At 41.2% G+C, this 20,382-nt stretch overlaps 2 protein-coding genes across 2 annotated transcripts in view; both read left to right on the top strand.

Moving 5' to 3' along the window:
* LOC131482924 (zinc finger protein 334-like) overlaps positions 1–12,350 on the top strand; it is a 303,146-nt gene extending 290,796 nt beyond the window's left edge. The window contains exons 3-6 of the mRNA XM_058679155.1: positions 10,963–11,089; positions 11,222–11,314; positions 11,923–11,979; positions 12,271–12,350. Of these exons, the coding sequence (XP_058535138.1) occupies positions 10,963–11,089; positions 11,222–11,314; positions 11,923–11,979; positions 12,271–12,350 (357 nt within the window). The remainder of the gene's footprint in view (positions 1–10,962; positions 11,090–11,221; positions 11,315–11,922; positions 11,980–12,270) is intronic.
* A 5,620-nt stretch (positions 12,351–17,970) lies between these two features.
* Positions 17,971–20,142, top strand: LOC131482925 (zinc finger protein 883-like). Its single transcript, XM_058679156.1, has 3 exons — positions 17,971–18,219; positions 18,448–19,910; positions 19,992–20,142. The coding sequence occupies exons 1-3, from the start codon at positions 17,971–17,973 to the stop codon at positions 20,140–20,142; spliced, it is 1,863 nt and encodes a 620-aa protein (XP_058535139.1).
* Positions 20,143–20,382: the final 240 nt, after the last annotated feature.

Below are 20,382 nucleotides of genomic sequence, written 5' to 3' on the forward strand. Positions count from 1 at the left end.
AAACATGGGGCCTTGCACCTGTGTGGGAGACCTCGAAGAAGCTCTGGGTTCCTGGCTTCAAATCTGCTCAGCTTGGTCCATTGTGGCCACTGGGGGAGTGAATCAGCAGATGGAAGATCATCCTCTCTGTCTCTCTTCCTTTTTGTTTTATATATCATGTTTTGCACTAGAGTAATGTTTATAAAAATGAAGAAAGAAAAATGCAGCAGCTCTGACTTTCATCTCACAAGTACTGGCAGAACCCACTTTGTCCAGACAGCCCTGATCCACTCCTCTACTGTGATACCAATTGTAATATGTCCCTCTTCTTTTTGATGTTATATACTTGAACCTACTTTTTGATTAATCTAGCAAAAAGTTTATTGATTTTGTTTTCCTTTTAAGAACAATGAATGTTTCCTTTATCTTCAGTATTGCTGAATACAGTTTTTATTCATTTCTCCATTAATCTATATTTTGAATTTTTCCTTTTTCTACTCCTAGGGTTGGCTTCTTATTTTTCTGAGATGTGGAGATAAGTGCTTAGGAAGCTATTTGACATTTTAGTTGTTATTGTTCAGGTGTTGACCATGTAAAGTGAAAACTTGATTTCTATATTTCTCTGATCATGGTCAGTTCTTTCTCACTGGCAATGGGAAGTATAGTTAGAAATAAGAGTGTGCTTTGGTTGCCATAAAAATATGCTCCAGAATGTGTGTCTTGAGCTGCAGTAATTCATTTCTTATGGTTCTTTTTTGAAATTTTATTTTGATGATGTTTACACATTTGAGAAGGGAGCATGCATGCACATGTGGATACTGATTAAGCTAGGAAGGATCGAGAATTAGGGGGAAGTGGATGAGATCATTGTTTCCAAATTTTCTTTTTGTGTCTGGGGGATGGTGGAGAGAAGGATAAAAGCTACTCCCAGAATCCCCACAATAGAACCTTGGATTGTGGAATGGCCATCTTATTTTCCAGGGTCCTTGATATGGAGCATGCTCTGAGGGTTCTGTTCAAGTGGTTTCCATAGGAAATCCTTCCACGGTCCATTGGTTGACATTCCAACTAGTTTCCATTCAGCCAGATCTTTAGTATCAATGCTTGCCTGGGGTAGTTGTCCAGTCTTTTCTACCCTTCTTCATGTGCACGCTCCAACAGACTGCCATATCCCCTATGTGCATCTGAGCATGCTCATTCAACCAATAATTAGGCCCAGTTCTGACACATGAACTCCAAAGTTAATGCACAGATTCCACATTTGTCTAAATTTGTGGAGTTCTGTGTCCATTGGATCAGTGGTCAGTATCCCTGAAGAAACTCTCTGAGGTGATCATAGACTTGTGTTTGTACTTGCCAGTATGGGGTCAGCTCAGTCTGTCACCCACATCAGCCTATGCACACACACTGGTGGTTGCAGTTGCTGGATAAGTTTTGTCTCCAGTCCCATCTCTTATGCAAACCAGTGGATGCTGTGGTGGAGGCCAACCGTGCCCATCCCACATTCAGCTCTCATGTACACCAGTTGGTAACTGCATCCCAATCAAAGTGACACCCTATAACTCATGGTCTGCCCCTGCCATGGTTCCTTTGCTTGTTGTTTTGAGCAGCAGACTGCTCTGTGCTGCAGCCTGGACCAGTGTGTCCTGTTCCCAATCCCAGTATTCATGTGTGTCAGAGGGTTCCATGGTCATGTGTAGCTCAGCTCTTTACAACTCTCAGCTCTTGAGGCAGCCTTCAGAAATGCAGTTCCCCAGATTGAGCCCTCATAGTCCCCACAGGATCTACCCCCAGACCTAGTTCCTATGCATGCCTGTTGGTATCATGGCCCAACTTAACATTACCTGCCCCTTCTATGAAACTCATTGGCTGTAGTGTAATCTTTCCCTGCCATACAGGCCCCCAGACTTACCCTAAGTCTGCTGGTGGGTGGTGGTAGTCCATGTTAACCATCCCAGTTCAGGTCTCCCATGTGGGCATGTGTACTCGTCTGACCCAGAAATTTCCTCAGTTATAGGTGTCAAAGCACTAGGTGTTAGCCCCCTCATTTACCTGCAAGCAAAGTGGCTTTTGTCAGTAGAAGTCCTTCAGAAGTCATTCCTCAGCTGCAACATACTCCTTCAGTGGTCCTGCCTCCCAAACATCCCCTTACTCCTTCTCCTGAGCAATCCACAATTCCTGCTCCTGGAATCAAGCATCCCAGCCTAGCTGCTTGAATTCAGCTTCAGACATCCTGGCCTTTGCTGAGAGCGTAAACGTGAGCTTGTACCCAGTGTCACCTCTTGGCTGGTGGTGGAAGGGCGTAGCCCAGCCTGGCTACTTAAAGGCAACTGAGCCATTCTGGCCTGGGCTAAGTGCCAAACTGGATATGGACCACACTGGCCAACGTTGGCTGAGGTGAGGGGCACAGCATGGTCTGGTTGCTTAAAGGCAGCTTGAGCCATCCTGGCCTTGGCATGTGCGCAAAGAGAACCCTACCCCAATGGCCGCTTTTGTCTGGTTGGTAGAAGGACAGAACAGTGCCTGGCTGCCTGAAGGTAGCTTGAGCCATCCTTGCTTGGATTGTTTTAATGAAGGACATTGCAATGGATATAAAGCGGCATATCATTGTGGTTGCTATTTTCATTCACTTAATGATTAATCATGCTGAAAATCTTTTTGTGTAAATTAATTAGCCTTGTGATTATCTTCTTTGTAGAAATATTTCTAGTTCTTTGTTCATTTTGGTATCTGTTTTTATTGCTTTTGAGTCTCGGGGATTTTCCTGCCAACATGCCCGAAACCACCAAGGGGATGAGGTGTCAGTGTTCTTGGGCTGCAAGAACCACCGGGGATAGTCTGAGGTAGCATGTCCATTTATTGTAAGGTGAGCACAACTCACTAGGAAAAGAGATAGCAAAAGGGCATTGTTGGACAGCCATCCCACACAACAACGACACTGTAATTGACTAGAAGTCACATCTGTCCCTTTAGAACCTCTAATCATGTCACAGGTCAAGTACTGCAAACATGGCTCTAAGCCATGCCTCAGGTCATAGGCAGGTAGGCTGTTAGTCGTCCCCATCAGGTAGCATTTGAGTTGACAGTCATACTTATACTGCAATACATGTTTATTTAATTTGTGACTGATGCACAAATTAAAGGAAGATTGTCCTATAACTCTACCATGCATTGAGCTTAATAATGTTTTTAGTGTCGTAACTATGTTTACTATTGATCTAACAATTCTTGAACACAGTCCACACTGAATGTGCTGTAATGTGTGAAGAGGAGTGAAATCTTGATGACAACAAATAAAAGTATAATGCCATTGTTAAGGTACAATTTGCTAAATGTGTTTTCTCATTTTTATTGATTGGAAACTCAGATTTACATGAAAGAGAGACAGATTTTGCATCCACTGGTATAATCCCAAAGTGGCTGCAATGGCCAGAGCTGCCAGAGCTGAGCTGATCTTAAGCCAGGAACTTCTTCCAGGTTTCTCACTCTGATGTAGGGTTCCGTGGCTTTGAGCCTCCTTGTCTGATGCTTTCTGAGGCCACAAGCAGGGAGCTGGATGGGAAATGAACAACCAGAATATGATCCAGTTCCACAGGAACAAGAAATAGAAAACTTGGAAGCAATGATCACGTCAACTTTCCTAACCCTTGAACCTTCCCACCCTGATCACATATGTAAACATCATTCACAATAAACATAGGAAATTCACATATATGTATATTTTTGAGAGGCAGATATACAGAAAGAAGGCGATACAAAGATTTTCCATCTACTTTCACTCTGAAAGAGTTGCAATTGAAGGAGCTGAGCTGATCAGAAGCCTGGAGTTTCTTCTTGACCTAGCACACAGTTTCAGGGTCCCAAGGCTTTTGGCTGTCCTTTACCACATTCCTATACTACAGGCAGGGTGCTGGCTAGGAAGCAGATTAGCCAGAACACACACTGGCACCTCTATGACATCGCGGTGCATGTAATGTGAGGGCTTTCACCCCTAGGCTATTGTGCCAGGCCCCTTTTCCAATTTCTCTATCTCTGGTTTTCAAATAAATAAATCTTTCAAAAACAGGAAAACAAAAAATCCCAAATGTAAGTAAAAGCCGTGTTTCAATTAGAAATATTATGTTTTTTGATTTTTGTTTTTTTCTGGAGAGATTGTACTGGTATAATAAGCTTTTTGGATTATTAGGGTTTCTCTATCACTCTATTTTTTTTAGATTTATTTCTATTTTTATTGCAAAGTCAGATATACGGTGAGGAGAGGAGACAGTGAGGAACATCTTCGATCTGATGAGTCATTGCCCAAGTGACAGCAACAGCTGGAGCTGTACCGATTCAGAGCCAGGAACCAGCAGATTCTTCCAGGTCTCCCTCGTGGGTGCATGTTTCCCAAGCTTTGGGCCATCTTCAACTGCTTTCTCAGGCCACAAGCAGGGAGCTGGAAGGGAAGTGGAGCTGTGTTGATTAGAACTGGTCGCCTTATGGGATCCTGGTGCTATCAGGGCAAGGACTTTTGTTGCTAGGCCACCACGCTGGGTCCTGTATATCACTCTTAATAATTTGTCAAATATCAGGACACAGAAATTTCCATGTGTTGTTCAAACTGGCAACTTTTATCTTTCAAGCTCCATGTGACCTTAACAATATAAACATTCTCTCTTGGGTGTAGAAACGATCAAAGGACTTCAGCAGATCTTTCTCAAAATCAATGTCACAACGAGGTATTGCAACCCTGTCAGAATGGCTATTAGTTTTTGGAAGAAAGGGTAACAAATACTGGTAAGGAGGTAAAAAATGAGAATATTATATGCTGATGGAGTTATAGATTAAGACAGCACATGAAAAATAGTATAAAATTTCTTAAATGTTTAGAAATATGATTTCTGGTTCCAGCATGGTAGCCTAGCAGCTAAGCTCCTTGCCTTGAATGTGCTGGGATCCCATATGGACACTGGTTCTAATCTTGCCAGCATCCCTGCTTCCTATCCAGCTATCTGCCTGTGGCCTGGGAAAATAGTCTAGTATGACACATAGCCTTGGACCTTACTCCTGCATGGGTGACCCTTAAGAGCTCCTGGCTCATGTTTTCAGATTGGCACAGCAGCAGCTATTGAGACTACTTGAATAGTGAATCTTCGGATGGAATAACTTCCTCTCTGTAGCTCTTTGTCTCTGTATCTGACTTTGCAATAAAAAGAAAAAAAATCTTTTTTAAAAAGATTAAAATTACAAAAAGCTTACATAAAATTAAAAGGATTAAATGTAAATGAGATTACTGTAATTTTCAGTGAACTCACTACTAGTTTTATTTTCTGAAAGTTATGAACACATTGTGTATAAGAGATGCCGAATTTTTTCTAACAGCACTATTCATAATACATAAGATGTGGAATGAATTGTGATGTCCATCATTAGATAATTGAGTAAGGAAAATGTAGTATCTGTGTACAACGAGCTGTTATTCAGTTGTGGAAATAAAATTCTGTGTATTAGACCAAAATGAGTGTAACTAGAGGCCAAGATGTTGAGTGAAATATTCTAAATACAGATATACAAATATGATATTCTGTTATGTAGAGCAGCAAAAAAGAATCACAAGCAACAACAAAAGGGTGGACCAGTGGTATATATCAGTATTGCTGCAAACATGATTTGTCACTTTTGATTTATATGTTTGTTAAAGAGTAAATGATGATATTCTACCCTAGTTTCAATGATCTGTGTCTGTAAATTGTAAGATTGAAACATTTTTTAAGTTTCATTATATTTATACTACTTACCTATTAAATTGGTCATGTTACTATTGTTTTAATCACTTAATGAAAAATTAAGATCTTGAATACAATGTGGATTTAAAACATGTTATTTCTATTGTTTAAGAGAATAACAGGGGAGGGAAGTCAAGATGGCCAACGGAGTTAGACTGATGTGACCGAGGGTCCTAAAAGTCAGGGATGGGAGCAGCCTGAAGTGAGCCTGAAAGGAAAAGAACCATGGGGAGCACTGTGGTAAATCTCCCAGTGCAGCCAGTACTGAGAAAGGTGGCACACAGCAGTAAAACAGTTCGAAAAACTAGAATCAGCAACCTGAGAAGGACAAGGAGGGTGCCCTGGGCTGCAGAGACTTGAGCGAAATCTGGGAGCAAAATTCAGGGAGCCACTAACACAGGGTATTGTCCACCCTTAGCAGGAGATGAGGGGCAGGCGGATCTCGGGGACAAAACATGGTGAAGGGTGCCTGAACTAAGCAATTCATGACAGGCTTGGATCTGGGTAAACAGGATGAACAGGGTGACTAGGCACAGAAACAAAGAATCTTGGCCAACCTGGGACCTGGAAGTCCCCAGCACTGGGTGGAGCCAATTCCAGGGCCACAAGAACCCCACAAAAGGGAGACCCAATAGCTACCGTAAATATAGCCCTGTTTTAAACAGCCCACACTACTGCAGAGTGAAGAAGTAGGACAAGGGAACCCAGGCACCACAAAGAAGGGGGAAAAATCTAGGTCAGCATTAGGTGGCAGCAGAGGTCAAGAATTAGAGGCCAGCAATATCAGATCACACAGATATGGGGCAAGGTAACAGGAAAAGAAATGAGTTAGAGGGAAAAGCCAGTGCCACCCCAAAAAGTCACCAAAAGGCCTGGTCAGTCACAGAGATGACAGATGAAGAAATTGATGACCTATCAGACAAGGAATTCAGAAAAATAATAGAAAACTCTTCAGAGACAATGAAAAATGATGGGAGGAGTTTAAGGAGTTCAAAAGCCACATGAACACAGAACCAAAACTAGTCAAAAAATGAGATCCTTGACCTGTAGCAGAGTTGGGATCTCTGAATTGGAAGATTCCCAGAATGAAAATAGGCAGAACATGAATCAGCTGGAGAAACATTTGAACAAGGCCAATAAGGGTATACAGGAAATGAACGACAACATCAAGAAGTTGAATATCAGAATTATAGGCCTTCCAGAAGGAGTGGAAAGAGAGACAGGTATGCAACTGGTGTCGATGGAATTATACTGGAGAACTTTGAAAACACTTGTAACATGAACCCTGCCCAAATCCACGAAGGTCAGAGAACTCTCCAACAGATTTGACCCAAAGAGATCCTCACCCAGATATGTGGTACTCAAGCTCTCCTCGAACGAATACAAAGAAAAAATTCTGAGACTAGCACGAAGCATAGACAAGCTTACATTATGGGTAGGCCTATCAGGATCACTGCTGACTTCTCAGATCAAACACTTGAAAAAAAAAAAAAAAGAGAATGGAATAAAGTGTTTCAAATCCTGCGACAGAACAACTGTCAACTAAAAATAATGTACCCAGCAAAGATCTCATTTATATTTGAGGATGAAATTAGATATTTCCCTAGCAAGGAGAAACTAGAAGAATATGCCAGCACAAAAACAGTCTTACAAAATCTCCTTAGAAATGTGCTTATCCCCCCAAAAAAAGAAACAAACCATAAGCAAGTATGGCAAATGGGAAGACCTTGCCACTAAAGTCCATTCAAGCAAAGACAATTAGACACCAACACCCACAAAAACACACGCACATGGCAGTACAAATTAGCAATAAATCAGTATCAACTCTTAACATAAGTGGCCTAAATTAATCAGTCAAAAGACATAGATTAATAGATTGGATCAACAAAAGGATCCAAGTGTCTGTTGCCTACAAGAGACACATCTAACCAGAAAATATTGTAAGAAACTGAAACTGAAGGGATAGAAAAACATATTTCATGCAGTGGACGAGAAATAAAGGATGGTGTAGTGGTCCCAATTTCAGATGATATAAACTTCAATGTGACTACATCAAAAGGACATGGAAGTGCATTTTATATTGTGGAAAGGAATGATCCATCAGGAAGTGATTACCATCCTTTACATCTATGCCCCAAATTCAGATGCACCCAGCTACGTGAAGCAATTACTTATAGACTTATAGGGAGATACAGATGAACGTACAATAATCCTGCCATATGTGAACACCCGTTAGCACCAATAGACAGATCAATAAGACCAAAGCTCAAGAGAGAAACTACAGAGCTCACACAAACAATGGAACAACTGGACTTAGTAGACATTTATAGAACCTTTCATTCCTAGGCCGCAGGTTAAACATTTTTTTTCAGCAATGCATGGAACCTTCTCCAGGATAGACCACATGATAGGAAACAAAGCAAGTAAAACTAACTTCAAAAAAACCCGGAATAATACCATACACCTTTTCAGGCTGCCACGGAATGAAATTGGAAACTAACAATTCAAAATGCCCCAGGAAATATATAAACTCTTTGAGGCTGAGCAATGTATGATTAAACAAACAATGGGTTAGAGAAGAAATTAAAGAAGAGATAAAAAAATTTATGAAAACCAATGAAAACTCAGATACAACATTCCAAAGCTTGTGGGACACCACTAACGCAGTGTTATGTGGTAAGCTCATTGCAATTGGCGCACATCTCAAGGCCCAAGAAAGGCACCAAATACAGGAATTTAGCACACACCTCCAGGAAATGGAAAAACAGCAGCAAAATGACCCCACAAACAACAGGAAACAAGAAATTATCAAAACAAAGGAGGAGATAAACCAAATAGAAATAAACTATATACAAAATCAATGAATCAAAAAGCTGGTTTCTTGAGAAGATAAATAAAATAGACTCCCCACTGGCCCGACTGACAAACAAAAAAAAAAATAAAACCAAGAAAAAGTGAGAATTAGCAGCATCAAAGATGAAAAAGGCAACATAACAACAGACATTATAATCACTAAAGAAATAATTAAAAATTACTACAAGGAACTGTATTCCAACAAATCAGAAAACTACCCAGAAATCTAAAGGTTCTAGACTTCCACCGCTTACCAAGACTTACTTCTGAGGCAACAGAAGACCTGAACAAACCCAAAACTGAATCAGAAATAGTCAATGATTAAAGATCTCCCAACAAAGAAAAGCCCAGGACCATGTGTCTTCACTACAGAATTCTACAAAACATTCCAAGCAGAGCTAACTCCAATCCTCTACAAGCTCTTCAAAATAATAGAAAAGGAAACAACTCTTCCAAACTCATTCTATGAAGCCAACATCACTTTAATCACAAAACATGGGAAGAAGAAAAAATACAGACTGATCTCCATGATGAACATTGATGCTAAGGTTTTCAACAAAATCCTAGAATTCAAAAAGCATCAGACAGATCATTCATCCAGACCAAGTAGGATTTATCCCGGGAACGCAGGGATGGTTAAACATATGGAAATCCATAAATGTGATACACCACATCCAAAAACTGAAGAACAAAAAAATCATATAATAGTATCAATAGATGCAGAAAAAGCCTTCGACAAAATCCAACACCATTTTATGTTAAAAACCCTAAACAAGGTAGGGTTTTTTTTTTTATAGGGAAGTGTTGGGGAATCCCAGAGCCTATCAAACTGTGTCACATAATGCAATGTAATTAAAAAAAAAAACCTTGAATTTCCTCTGAATTAAAATTTGATGAGTTAAGAAAAAAATAAGAAAACTGGGATCACATAAAAAAAATAACAGGGGAAAAGGGAAGATTGAAAAGAAGTACCACGCTGTTAAAATGATATATATCAGTTACATTAACTCTGTTTTATTGTTAAAAGTCATAAATAAATAACTGGAATAAAAATGAAAACACAAGGCCCAGCATCGTGGCCTAGAGGAAAATGTCCTTGCCTTGAACACCCTGGGATCCCATATGGGCACCGGTTCTAGTCCTGGTAGCTCCACTTCCCATCCAGCTCCCTGCTTGTGGCCTGGGAAAGCAGTCGAGGATGGTCCAATGCATTGGGACCCTGCACCCACGTGGGAGACTCGGAAGAGGTTCCAGGTTCCCAGCTTCAGTTCTGCGTGCACCAGCTGTTGCACTCACTTGGGGAGTGAATCATTGGATGGAAGATTTCCTCTCTCTCCTCCTCTCTGTATATCTGAATGTAATAAAATAAATAAATCTTACACACAAAAAAAGAATCCTTTGACCGAATATCAAAGGGTTTAATAACAAAAAAAAAAAAAAGAAAAAGAAAAACCCAGATAACTGCTTAATGCTAAAGAGCTTCCAAAACATTAAAAAAAAAAAAAAAGGATTAGGTTTGTTACAGCATGGCATTTGTCTTATATGTATATCTTCTGTTTTGCTGGCAGGCTATGACTAGCTGATACCAACAAATTGACAGAAGAAAAATTGAAAATAAGAAAATAAGAAAATTGAATTTTATTATCGCTTTATAATATTTTTAAGTATCTCAGTATGTTTGAGGATATCATTAGTAAGCTATTCAAAAATCTCATTATCTTGCGCAATATTAAGCATTTATCTTAATTACCTAATCTAGCATGTTATTTAGCTCATGTGTATCTGAAGATTGCACAATGAACTAATTTTATGCTCATTATAGAAAACAATCTGATGCAGGATAATAATGGAATTGTAGCTTTAGAATTGCAAACGTAATACGGGACAAAATGTTTTGTTTTTACCTTATTTGCCATATAGATTGTAAATTAAGCTGCATTCCTAGAAGATGCAAATTGAACACACACAGAAGAATTAAACTCAGCTTAGTATCATAAATGCTGAGTTAATTTTTTGGCTCAGTGTCAATATGATTGCTTATGTTAATTTAGTTGAAAATCAGAGTGGCAATAACAGAGTGATATCTTCCGCTTGGAGAGCTATTCTAACAATGCCTTCAACAGTTCGTTAGAATGAGAATCTTTAGAGAACACAACCTTTAATAGAATAAGGAATATTCTGTTGTAATATTAGAATTGCAAAAGTAATACAGCACAAGATACTTTCATTTAACTGTTATTCTATGATGCTGTATAAATTATAAATTAAACTGCGTCCATAGATGTTGCAAATTTAGTACACAAAGAATGCACTGTCACTGTTTCTATTTAATAATGCAGAACTGAGGAGACATGTGCTGTTACAGGTGTTGGTGTCCTTTGAAGATGTGGCTGTGGACTTTACCCAGGAAGAATGGCAGACAATGGACAATACGCAGAGGACCCTGTACAGGGAGGTGATGCTTGAGACCTATAACAATCTGCTGTCATTGGGTGAGTGAAACTCTGTCATGCCTAAGCAGAACACTTCTGTATAGTTTGCTAATGAAAGAAGAGTTTATAAGGTGTAGTAATTGGTAGGACTAATGGTGATTTCGTAAAATCTGCATCATTCTCCATGAACAGGGTACTCCATGACAAAGCCTGATGTGATCTTCAAGTTGGAGCAAGGATCAGCACCATGGACAGTGGAGAAACCTGTGAAGCAGAGACTTCCAGGTAGGTCAGCACATAATTGGCAGGGGAGTTGATACATAGCTCAGTAAATGTTGACTGGAATTATATTTGAGTTTTACTTCGAGTTTCTTTCAAAAGGACAGCTGGTGAGACACAGGCATTCTATAGTCTCCATGTACAGGTTTATTCTAGCAATATGCCAGCCTGTCACCATAAATCTAGAAGTATATGTGGGTCTTTTCATGATCCCAAACACTTGAATCACATCTGCCACCTCCCAAGATACATTTTCAGGAAGTTATTTTTGAAGCAGAGTAGTCAGGAAAAGACAAACTAGTGCTGAGAAAGGATGTAAGATACCCCAAGCCTTATTTTGAATTTTTATACCATATTTTCTGTCATATCCTGCTTTAAGTTAAATACACAATGTCACATAATTGAAATTTTAATTTTAAAAACTACGTATTATATTAAGGCATTAATAGATGAGATGTAATGCCTATTTAAAAATGCTCATAAATGTCCACATTTCACTAATATTAAAATGTGCTGTATCTAGATTGGCAACAAATCTCATTGGCTTCATTGGAACATTTGAAAAGAAACATTCAGATGTGATTCTTAGATATGGTTACTCTTCCTCATTTCAGATCCCCATGGAAAGAATGAGCTGTTTGGAGCTAATCAGAAAGGTCAAGAAATAATCTTCAGGCAAGTTTTAATTACAAAAATTATAGAATAACTGAAAAGAGAGCTGCATTGCCACAAAGATGCTTAGCATTAGCTCTGGCCATAATTGCAGCACAATATGAAAGGGAAATTGTATAAAAATGAGACTTGATAAATAGGATTTCTTTCTTTCTTTCTACTTTTTTTTTTTCATTTGGAGACAGAAGTTTTATTTGCAAAGTGACCAGGTGAATGTAAAAAGCAGAGGGAATCAAATAGCATTTCTTGGGAGAGAGCCTGGAGATGGTGTGCCTCTTGAATGGAGACAGCAAAATTTTTCAGAAGGTTCTTAGAGAGGTCCTCTCTGGTCCGAAGGCAGAACCAGCAGAGCGTCAACCTGTTCAGTTAGAAGCTCCAACCTACCATCATCCACAATCGAGGCACAATGAGGCTGGTGCAGAGTCCACTGATTGACATAGTCCATCAGAGTCTCCCCTTGTCCAGTATTTCACTGCCAACATATAGCTAAGGTGGTTGATTGATCTACTCCTTCTTCCATCTTTTCTTGATTAATGTTCTATTTCCTCCATTTTGATGAAGGGAGTCCCCAAAGAAAGTTTGAGGTGTTCCCAGATCAGGTTCCTACATGTGCTAGTAAGCACAGTGCCCGCCATAGTCCATCACCCCGATCAGCTGGTGGTTGCAACTGCTGGGCTGGTTCTGTTCTCAGCCCCAACCTCCACTGGAACCAATGAGTATTGCAGTCCATCCTGGTTCTGCCCATCACACACTCGGCTCTCACCTAAACCAGTGGGAGGTGTGCTGGTTGGGTGCTGCGTTCCTAACAGGCACAGGCAGCCTCACCCTGCCATTTTGTGTTGTGTACTATTTCTATCACAACCGAACCTGGCCAGACCCCCACCCAGCTTCAGCATTCGGACTTGCCAGTGGATGACGCGAGCTGTCAGCCTGGTCCGCCCCCAACCCGAGCGAAATGTATGTAAGTGGGACACTTCCCATAGCCCCTCTGTGTTGTTTACCTCCATGCTTCCTGTGTTTATTTGTAAAGTCAGTGTCCTGTCAGAGGAACTGTTCAGGTTCCTCCATCAGACCCCTCTGGTGTCAGGTTTCATGCATACCAGCAGGTCCATGGGCCAGCACCGTTCATTTCGTCTCTTGCCCCAGCAGGAGCAGCGGCCTTTCTTAACTGGTCTTCAACCCATTCTTGTTCCTGCTGTTGGAAGTTTCAGCCCAGCCATGGCTCGTCAATACCCACATACAGCTCATATATGGCTCAGTTCGGGGGTCTTAGATTTCTAAGTGTGCCCTGAGCATTCCTTGTCTGGACAGGAACCTGTGAGTAAGACACTTCCCATTGTATTGGTTGTCTCTCAACCAGCAAGGAAATAGCTGCTACTTCACAGCTTCAAATCTGCACCAGCCATTCTATGGCTGTTCAGCTCTCAGAGGTAGGCAGCCACATGAGTGACAAAGTTGAAGAAACTGGCTTTTTCTGAACTCATGTATGAAATGTACAGGGGGTCATCCAAAGGCCCACATAAGTCATTTCTATAGATGAAACCCAAGGGCACGGCATGGTAGCCTATTGGCTGTCCCTCATGTTGCATGCCCTGGGGCATATATGGACACTTGTTTGTGCCCTGGCAGCCCCACTTAACATTCAGTTTTCTGCCCGTTGCCAGAGTCCAGCTCAAGTGAAGCTCTGAACTTGAGAAGAGTGCTTGGAGTAGGCATAGAAAATAAACGGACCACTGCAGCTTCAGGATCATAGCAGACAATTTTAAAAACTGTCCTCTTTATTTTATACAGAAGCCTTCACCAATTCTTTTCACACCTGGTAAAAGGGGGCATTCCTAAGGATAGTTTTGCCAATTGTTTCCCCTTGAGGCAGGATACCAGCCGACCCAATCCTGTGGTCAAGAAGTTCTCAATAGATGGTACATGTCAATCTATTACACATTCCTATTACATTCCTGATTCTACAACTTAGTCTTGAATCAGTTAAGGGAGGAAGTATATCAGAGAAGGAGGGACATAAAGATTAGTGAAAGAGGGAAAGAATAGATTTCCACTGCATCTAGGGAATTCACATCCTTGACTATGATATGGTCAATGTGGGAGGACAACCCTAAGCATAGGTTCCTGCTACATGTAGGGACCTAACACCCTCAATTTTCATATGATGAGTGGGGCAGCCAAGAGAGCAGAAATAGTAAAAGGCATTTTGGTAAGATGTTATCACAAACATCATCTTCCAAGATCACATTGATTTTTTTATTTTTGTGGGTAATACTATTATGTCCATATTGTTTCCATCATGCATCTGAGGTAAAGGGGGATATTGAGGGAGAAGCCCCACCGGATTTTCTGACCACCTCAAGTCCCGGATGTGGGGCATGCTCTGAGATATTTGCTCAAGTGGTTTTAATAGTTCTCCAGTTATGAATCGCTGCCAGTTTTGCTCAATGAGGTCATCCACTGATTGATAGGGTCCATCATAAAGTCTCCGTTTGCCCCATATTTCACTGCCAACATATAACTGAGATGAATGATTGACCTGTTCTGTCTTCTGTCTTTTCTGGTTAGAGTTCTGAGTCCAGTAGTGTGATTGGGGAGCTCTCCAAAGAAACTTTGAGGTATTCCCAGAACAGATTCTTCTTTGTTCTAGCAAGCACAGGGCCCGGCACAGTCCATCACTCCAATCAGCTCGTAGTTGCAATTGCTGGGTTGGTTCTGTTTTCAGTCCCGACTTCCACTGGAACCAGTGGGTGTTGCAGTCCAGTATGGTTCTGCCCAGCACATGCTCGGCCCTTACATCAACCAGTGGGAGCTGCAGCCTAGACAGGGCGACCCACAATAACGCTCACCTGGCCTGCCCCCTACCCTGATTTGCCAGTATGTGTAGCAGTAGACCAGTTTGTCCCCATCCTATTTGGCTCTTGTACTTATCAATGGGTATTAAAGCTTAGTTCCATCTAACCAACTCAGCCATCCAGCCCTCAAGGATGTTGTTGAGTGCCTCTCTGTAGACACCTCAGCCCCCGTCCTAGTTTCCATGGCCTCCCACGGGAGTAGTGACCCAAGAATGGGGAACCCAATATTTCCCTCCCAGGTCTCTCTCAATCCCGGTTTATGCACTCTTTGGGTGGTTCTGTGATTTGACTTGACAGAATTAGTCCTCAGTGCCAGCTGATGCTGCAGCCAAGCCCAAACAACCCTCACCCACTCTAATTTATGCTTGCACCCACAGGAATAATCAGCCCAGCCTGGCTTTTCCCTATTCTAGTCCACATGCAGCGCACAGGTGTTGCAGCCTTGCTTAGTCTGGTCTGTCCCCATCCCAGCCCACGCTCTCCATTGGGAGTAGCTGTCCAGTGAGGGGACCAGCCCCTTAATCCCATGGTGGAGGAATCCACCATTGGGGCAGGGTTTGAGGAGGGGTGGGGAGAATTCCAGTACCTATGAAAATATGTCACATAATACAATGAATAAAAAAAACATAAAAAAGAAAAAGGAGGCCAGAGTTTTAGTCCCATGTCAGGTAGTTGGGATTTAGGATCCATTTAGAGAGTATCAAGTCATGAAGAAAATTGGCCTCTTCTGGATACTGTCAATCCAACAGTTTTTAAAATATGAAGACCCAGAGATTTGCTTCTAAAATGAAAATTGACATAATAGCAAATGTGAAAAAGGCAGTTGGTGATTAGAGACTTTAAAGTCCTAACCTTTCATACTTCCTATCTCCACCACCTATCTCCTAAAAGCACAATCAATCTGGAGGATTAGCTGGAGGTAAGCAGTGACTGGGGATTACGTGTGTGGTTGGATGTGTTTATGTTTGTGCAGAGGCACGGGATGCCAAGTGTCATTTCCACAAGCTTACTACAAACCTTGTGGACTCTCCTCTTTGCTAAGTCCAGCCATACAGCTCTTGTATAAGAGCCAGAAGTCTTTTTAAAGTCCTATGTTGTGTACAGAACCAAATGTTACCAGAAAAGCTCAGTGATTATTTTCTTTAACTAGTATAGAAACGTAGAAGTGTGGAATAGGGTAGAAGGATGGGATTCACAGGAACTGGAAGAAAACAGAGGAGTGGGTCCTTTTTTCCAGTTATACATCCTGCTTCAGCAACCAATGGTTGGGACAACATTCAAGTTACTAAATGGTGTCTCCAATTTTAAGAAGCACACCACCACCTAGTTTTCTCTTGAGAAGTGCTTTCCTCTTTCCTCCTCTTGCCCTGCTCACATGATCACTTTGCAAATAAGACTTCTCTGTCTCAAAAAAGATCGATTTAAAAAATGACTTTGAGATCCAGTTTCTGTATCCACATCCTGAATGTGAGCAACTGGTATTTAGTAGAAATCTACGTATTTTCTCTATTCTCACGTACACTTGCTGTTCCTGGGAGGACCCGAGCCAGATTGGAGTCCATGCTTGTGATCCTAGGTTCAGCCACTATGACCATTTGATGAGCTGGGCCTTGGCCTGCCTGGACTCAAGAGGCTTTGCCCTTCCTGCTGAGTACACTGGGAGTGGATACCTTCGGAACAAGGCAGGCCTAGGCTCTACCCACCTCCAACATCAAGAAGTGGGTGGGACTGAGAGTGTGCGACCTAATCATTTTTTTTTCATGAGTTGGGTTTCTCTCTCTGTGTGTGTGTGTGTTATTTAATTGCACTCAATGTGTGTGTGTGCATGCATTTAGAGAATTATGGAGAAATTGGTGTGATCATTTCCAAATTTTCTATTTTTCCTTCCTATTTTGGGTCAGGGTTAAATGATATTCAGAGGAGCTATACCAAGCCTCCCAACCATCCTAGTAGTTAAGGATTGGCACTGGACCCCTGATACCAAACCAGGATGTCAATGTGGCACACCCTCCAAGGTTTCTGTCCAGGTGATACTTATACTTCTGAGATGATGTCCATCTCAACAATTCAAGCAAGAGGGAACCTTTTCAATGTTCATTGGCTGACATGGTTGACCTTAGTGTCTCCTTTCTCCCAGATATTTGATGTCATCATATGGCTGGGGTAGTTATTCAATCTCTTCCCTCTCCTTTCTCTTGGATGGTCCAGATGTGCTTTCCAGGCCTCAGTGGGCTTCCATCTCCAGATGGAGCTGTGCCAGTTGTCCAATACTCCTTTTCAACTGAGGATTACCAGTTCTTGCAAGTGCACCAAGACCTTGAGCCAGTCAATCCTGCCCCAGTGGAGCCCCACCCTCAGCGCTCACTGAGCTAGCACCTAGCACCACCATGCAGGCATGTAAAGTATCCAAGCCAGGTGACCTGAGGCCTGCCACACCCTCTACTCCCAGAACTCACAGACCCAGAACCCATTGCACTGGCCAGCCAAGGACACACACCAAGCAACATAAACCGCCACACATACAGCCACTGGGGCTCATCACACAGCTGTGCCAAAGGGTCCAGACAAGGCTATGAGGTCCCCACTGGATCTCCTGCACCCAGGGATCATGTGTCCACCACCATCATCCTCCTGAGCTCCTTGTCTCCACTCATTTTCCACCAGCATATATTGCAGCCTGGCTCATTCTAGTCTTACCCCAATTCCACTTCATGTTGCTGTTTGCTGAAGCCTATCCAACTACAATGCATCTGGAGGTTGAGCTGGAGCTAGGCATTGGCTGGGGATTATGTGGGTGTGTGGTTGTATTCCTCTTTGTGCAGAGGCATGAAGTGCCAAGGATCATTTCCAGAGGTTTAGTACAAAACTTGTGGAGTCTTCCCTTTGCTCTGTTTAGCCTCATAATTCTTGTAAAAGAGCCAAAATTCTTTCTCAAGTCCCATATTTTCCACTGAACCAAATGTTACCAGGAAAGCTCAGTGATTCTTTCCCTTAACATAGTGTATTAAAAGATAATGAAAACCAGATGTAGACCAAATTTTTACAGTTAATTTACCAGTTGAACTTGGAAGAGGCAAGGGGGAAACAACTCCCTGGAGGGGCTCAAAGATCTGGTGATTTTTCAATGTAGAGAAAATGATATCACAGTTTCTTTTAAATTGCTTTTCCCACAGGAAGCCTGATGAAATAGCATTTGAAAAGAGGCATGCCTCTAATGTCCTGGAGAACAACCTTGAGAGTGATGAAATTTTCAGTCAGTTTGACAAGATCCAGATTTGTCAGCAGTCCTTTGAACACAATGGAAATGACAAAACTTTCAGCGGGAAGAAGATAATCCTTATGTGTGAGCAAATTTATTCCAAAGATCCATGTAATCAGCAAGCTGTCAGTGTGGGAGAAGCAATTCATGTTGGCTACTATAAATCTTGCCTTACCACCAAACAGAGAACTGACACAGGAGAATATTTGTATGTGTCCAACGAATGTAAAGAAAACATATACCAGAAGTCAGAACTCATTAGAGATCAGATCATTCGAAGTGCAGAGAATCAGTATGAATGCAATGAGCACACAAAAGGCTTTCACTGGCAATCATCTCTAATTGGTCAACAGAGACTCAACACAAGGAAAAAATCTTATCAATGTAAGGAGTGTGGAAAAGAGTTTCATTGTAAGTCAAGCCTAATCATACATGAGAGGGTCCACACAGAGGAGAAATTTGATGAATGCAGGGAGTGTGGAAAAGGTTTTTCTCGTAAGTCAAACATGAACACATGTCACAGAATGCACACTGGGGAAAAACGTTATCAATGTAGTGAGTGTGGAAAAGGTTATCTTCATAAGTCAAGCATAATTGTACATCAGAGAATCCACACTGGGGAAAAACCTTATGAATGTAGTGAGTGTGGAAAAGCTTTTATTCGTAAGTCAAGCATGACCATACATCAGAGAATCCACACTGGGGAAAATCCTTATGAATGTAGTGAGTGTGGAAAAGCTTTTATTCGTAAGTCACAGCTCATTACTCATCAGAGAATTCACACTGGGGAAAAACCTTATGAATGTAGTGAGTGTGGAAAAACTTTTATTCATGAGTCACTCCTCATTAGCCACCAGACAATCCACACTGGGGAAAAACCTTATGAATGTAGTGAGTGTGGAAAATCTTTTATTCGTAAGTCAAACCTCATTACTCATCAGAGAATACACACAAGGGAAAAACCTTATGAATGTAGTGAGTGTAGAAAAGCTTTTATTTGTAATTCACAGCTCATTACTCATCAGAGAATCCACACTGGGGAAAAACCTTATGAATGTAGTGAGTGTGGAAAATCTTTTCTTCATAAGTCAAGCATGATCATACATCAGAGAATCCACACTGGGGAAAAACCTTTTGAATGCAGGGAGTGTGGAAAAGCTTTTGTTCATAAGTCAAGCATTAGATCACATCAAAGAATACACACAGGTGAAAAACCTTTTGAATGTAGTGAATGTGGAAAAGCTTTTAATCAGAAGTCAAACCTCATTACTCATCAGAGAACTCACACTGGAGAGAAACAGTATAAATGTAGTGAGTGTGGAAAAGCTTTTCTTCATAAGTCAAGCATGATCATACATCAGAAAATCCACACTGGGGAAAAACCTCATGAATGTAGTGAGTGTGGAAAAGCTTTTATTCGTAAGCCACACCTCATTAGACATCAGAGAAACCACACTGGGGAAAAACCTTATGAATGTAGTGAGTGTGGAAAAGCTTTTACTTGTAAGTCAGACCTCGTTACTCATCAGAGAACTCACACTGGAGAGAAACAGTATAAATGTAGTGAGTGTGGAAAAGCTTTTCTTCATAAGTCAAGCATGATCATACATCAGAAAATCCACACTGGGGAAAAACCTCATGAATGTAGTGAGTGTGGAAAAGCTTTTATTCGTAAGCCACACCTCATTAGACATCAGAGAAACCACACTGGGGAAAAACCTTATGAATGTAGTGAGTGTGGAAAAGCTTTTATTTGTAAGTCAGACCTCATTACTCATCAGAGAATTCACACAGGGGAAAAACCTTTTGAATGTATGTAGTGTGGAAAAGTCTTTCCTTGTAGCCACACCTCATTAGACATCAGATAATCTACACTGGAGAAAAAACATGATTGTAGTGCGTGTGGAAAAGGCTTTTCTAATGTGGCACAACTCATTAGGCATCAGAGAGTCCACACAGGAGAGAAACATTATGAATATTGTGTGTATCTTCAAGCCTTTACTTACCAGACAGGTTTCATTCGACGTCAGAGTATCCATACAGGATAAGAACCACATGAATATAATGAGTGGAAAATCCTGTCGCAAGCTGTCAAGTTTTGCTAAACATCTGAATTCACGTGAGAAAGCAGAAATGTGTAACATGTGTGTTAAAATTCATGCACAAACCTTTTCAGCACAGTGAAAAGCATACATGCTTCAATAAGTAGCATATTCACAGAAATGAGCAAACACACAGCAATGACTGATAAATCATTTTTCTGAAGTCAATTGTTAGCAGAGTCACAG

Source organism: Ochotona princeps, chromosome 21 (genome assembly GCF_030435755.1).
Source record: "Ochotona princeps isolate mOchPri1 chromosome 21, mOchPri1.hap1, whole genome shotgun sequence".
In the NCBI taxonomy this organism is placed as follows: domain Eukaryota; kingdom Metazoa; phylum Chordata; class Mammalia; order Lagomorpha; family Ochotonidae; genus Ochotona; species Ochotona princeps.

Excerpts from the sequence above, each read along its gene's own strand:
- LOC131482925 (XM_058679156.1), top strand. The coding sequence starts at position 17,971 with ATGATATCACAGTTTCTTTTAAATTGCTTTTCCCACAGGAAGCCTGAT. Across the intron at positions 18,220-18,447 it reads ATCCATGTAATCAGCAAGCT|AGACTCAACACAAGGAAAAA; the intron begins GTCAGTGTGGGA and ends ATTGGTCAACAG. Across the intron at positions 19,911-19,991 it reads GAAAAACCTTTTGAATGTAT|TGCGTGTGGAAAAGGCTTTT; the intron begins GTAGTGTGGAAA and ends ACATGATTGTAG.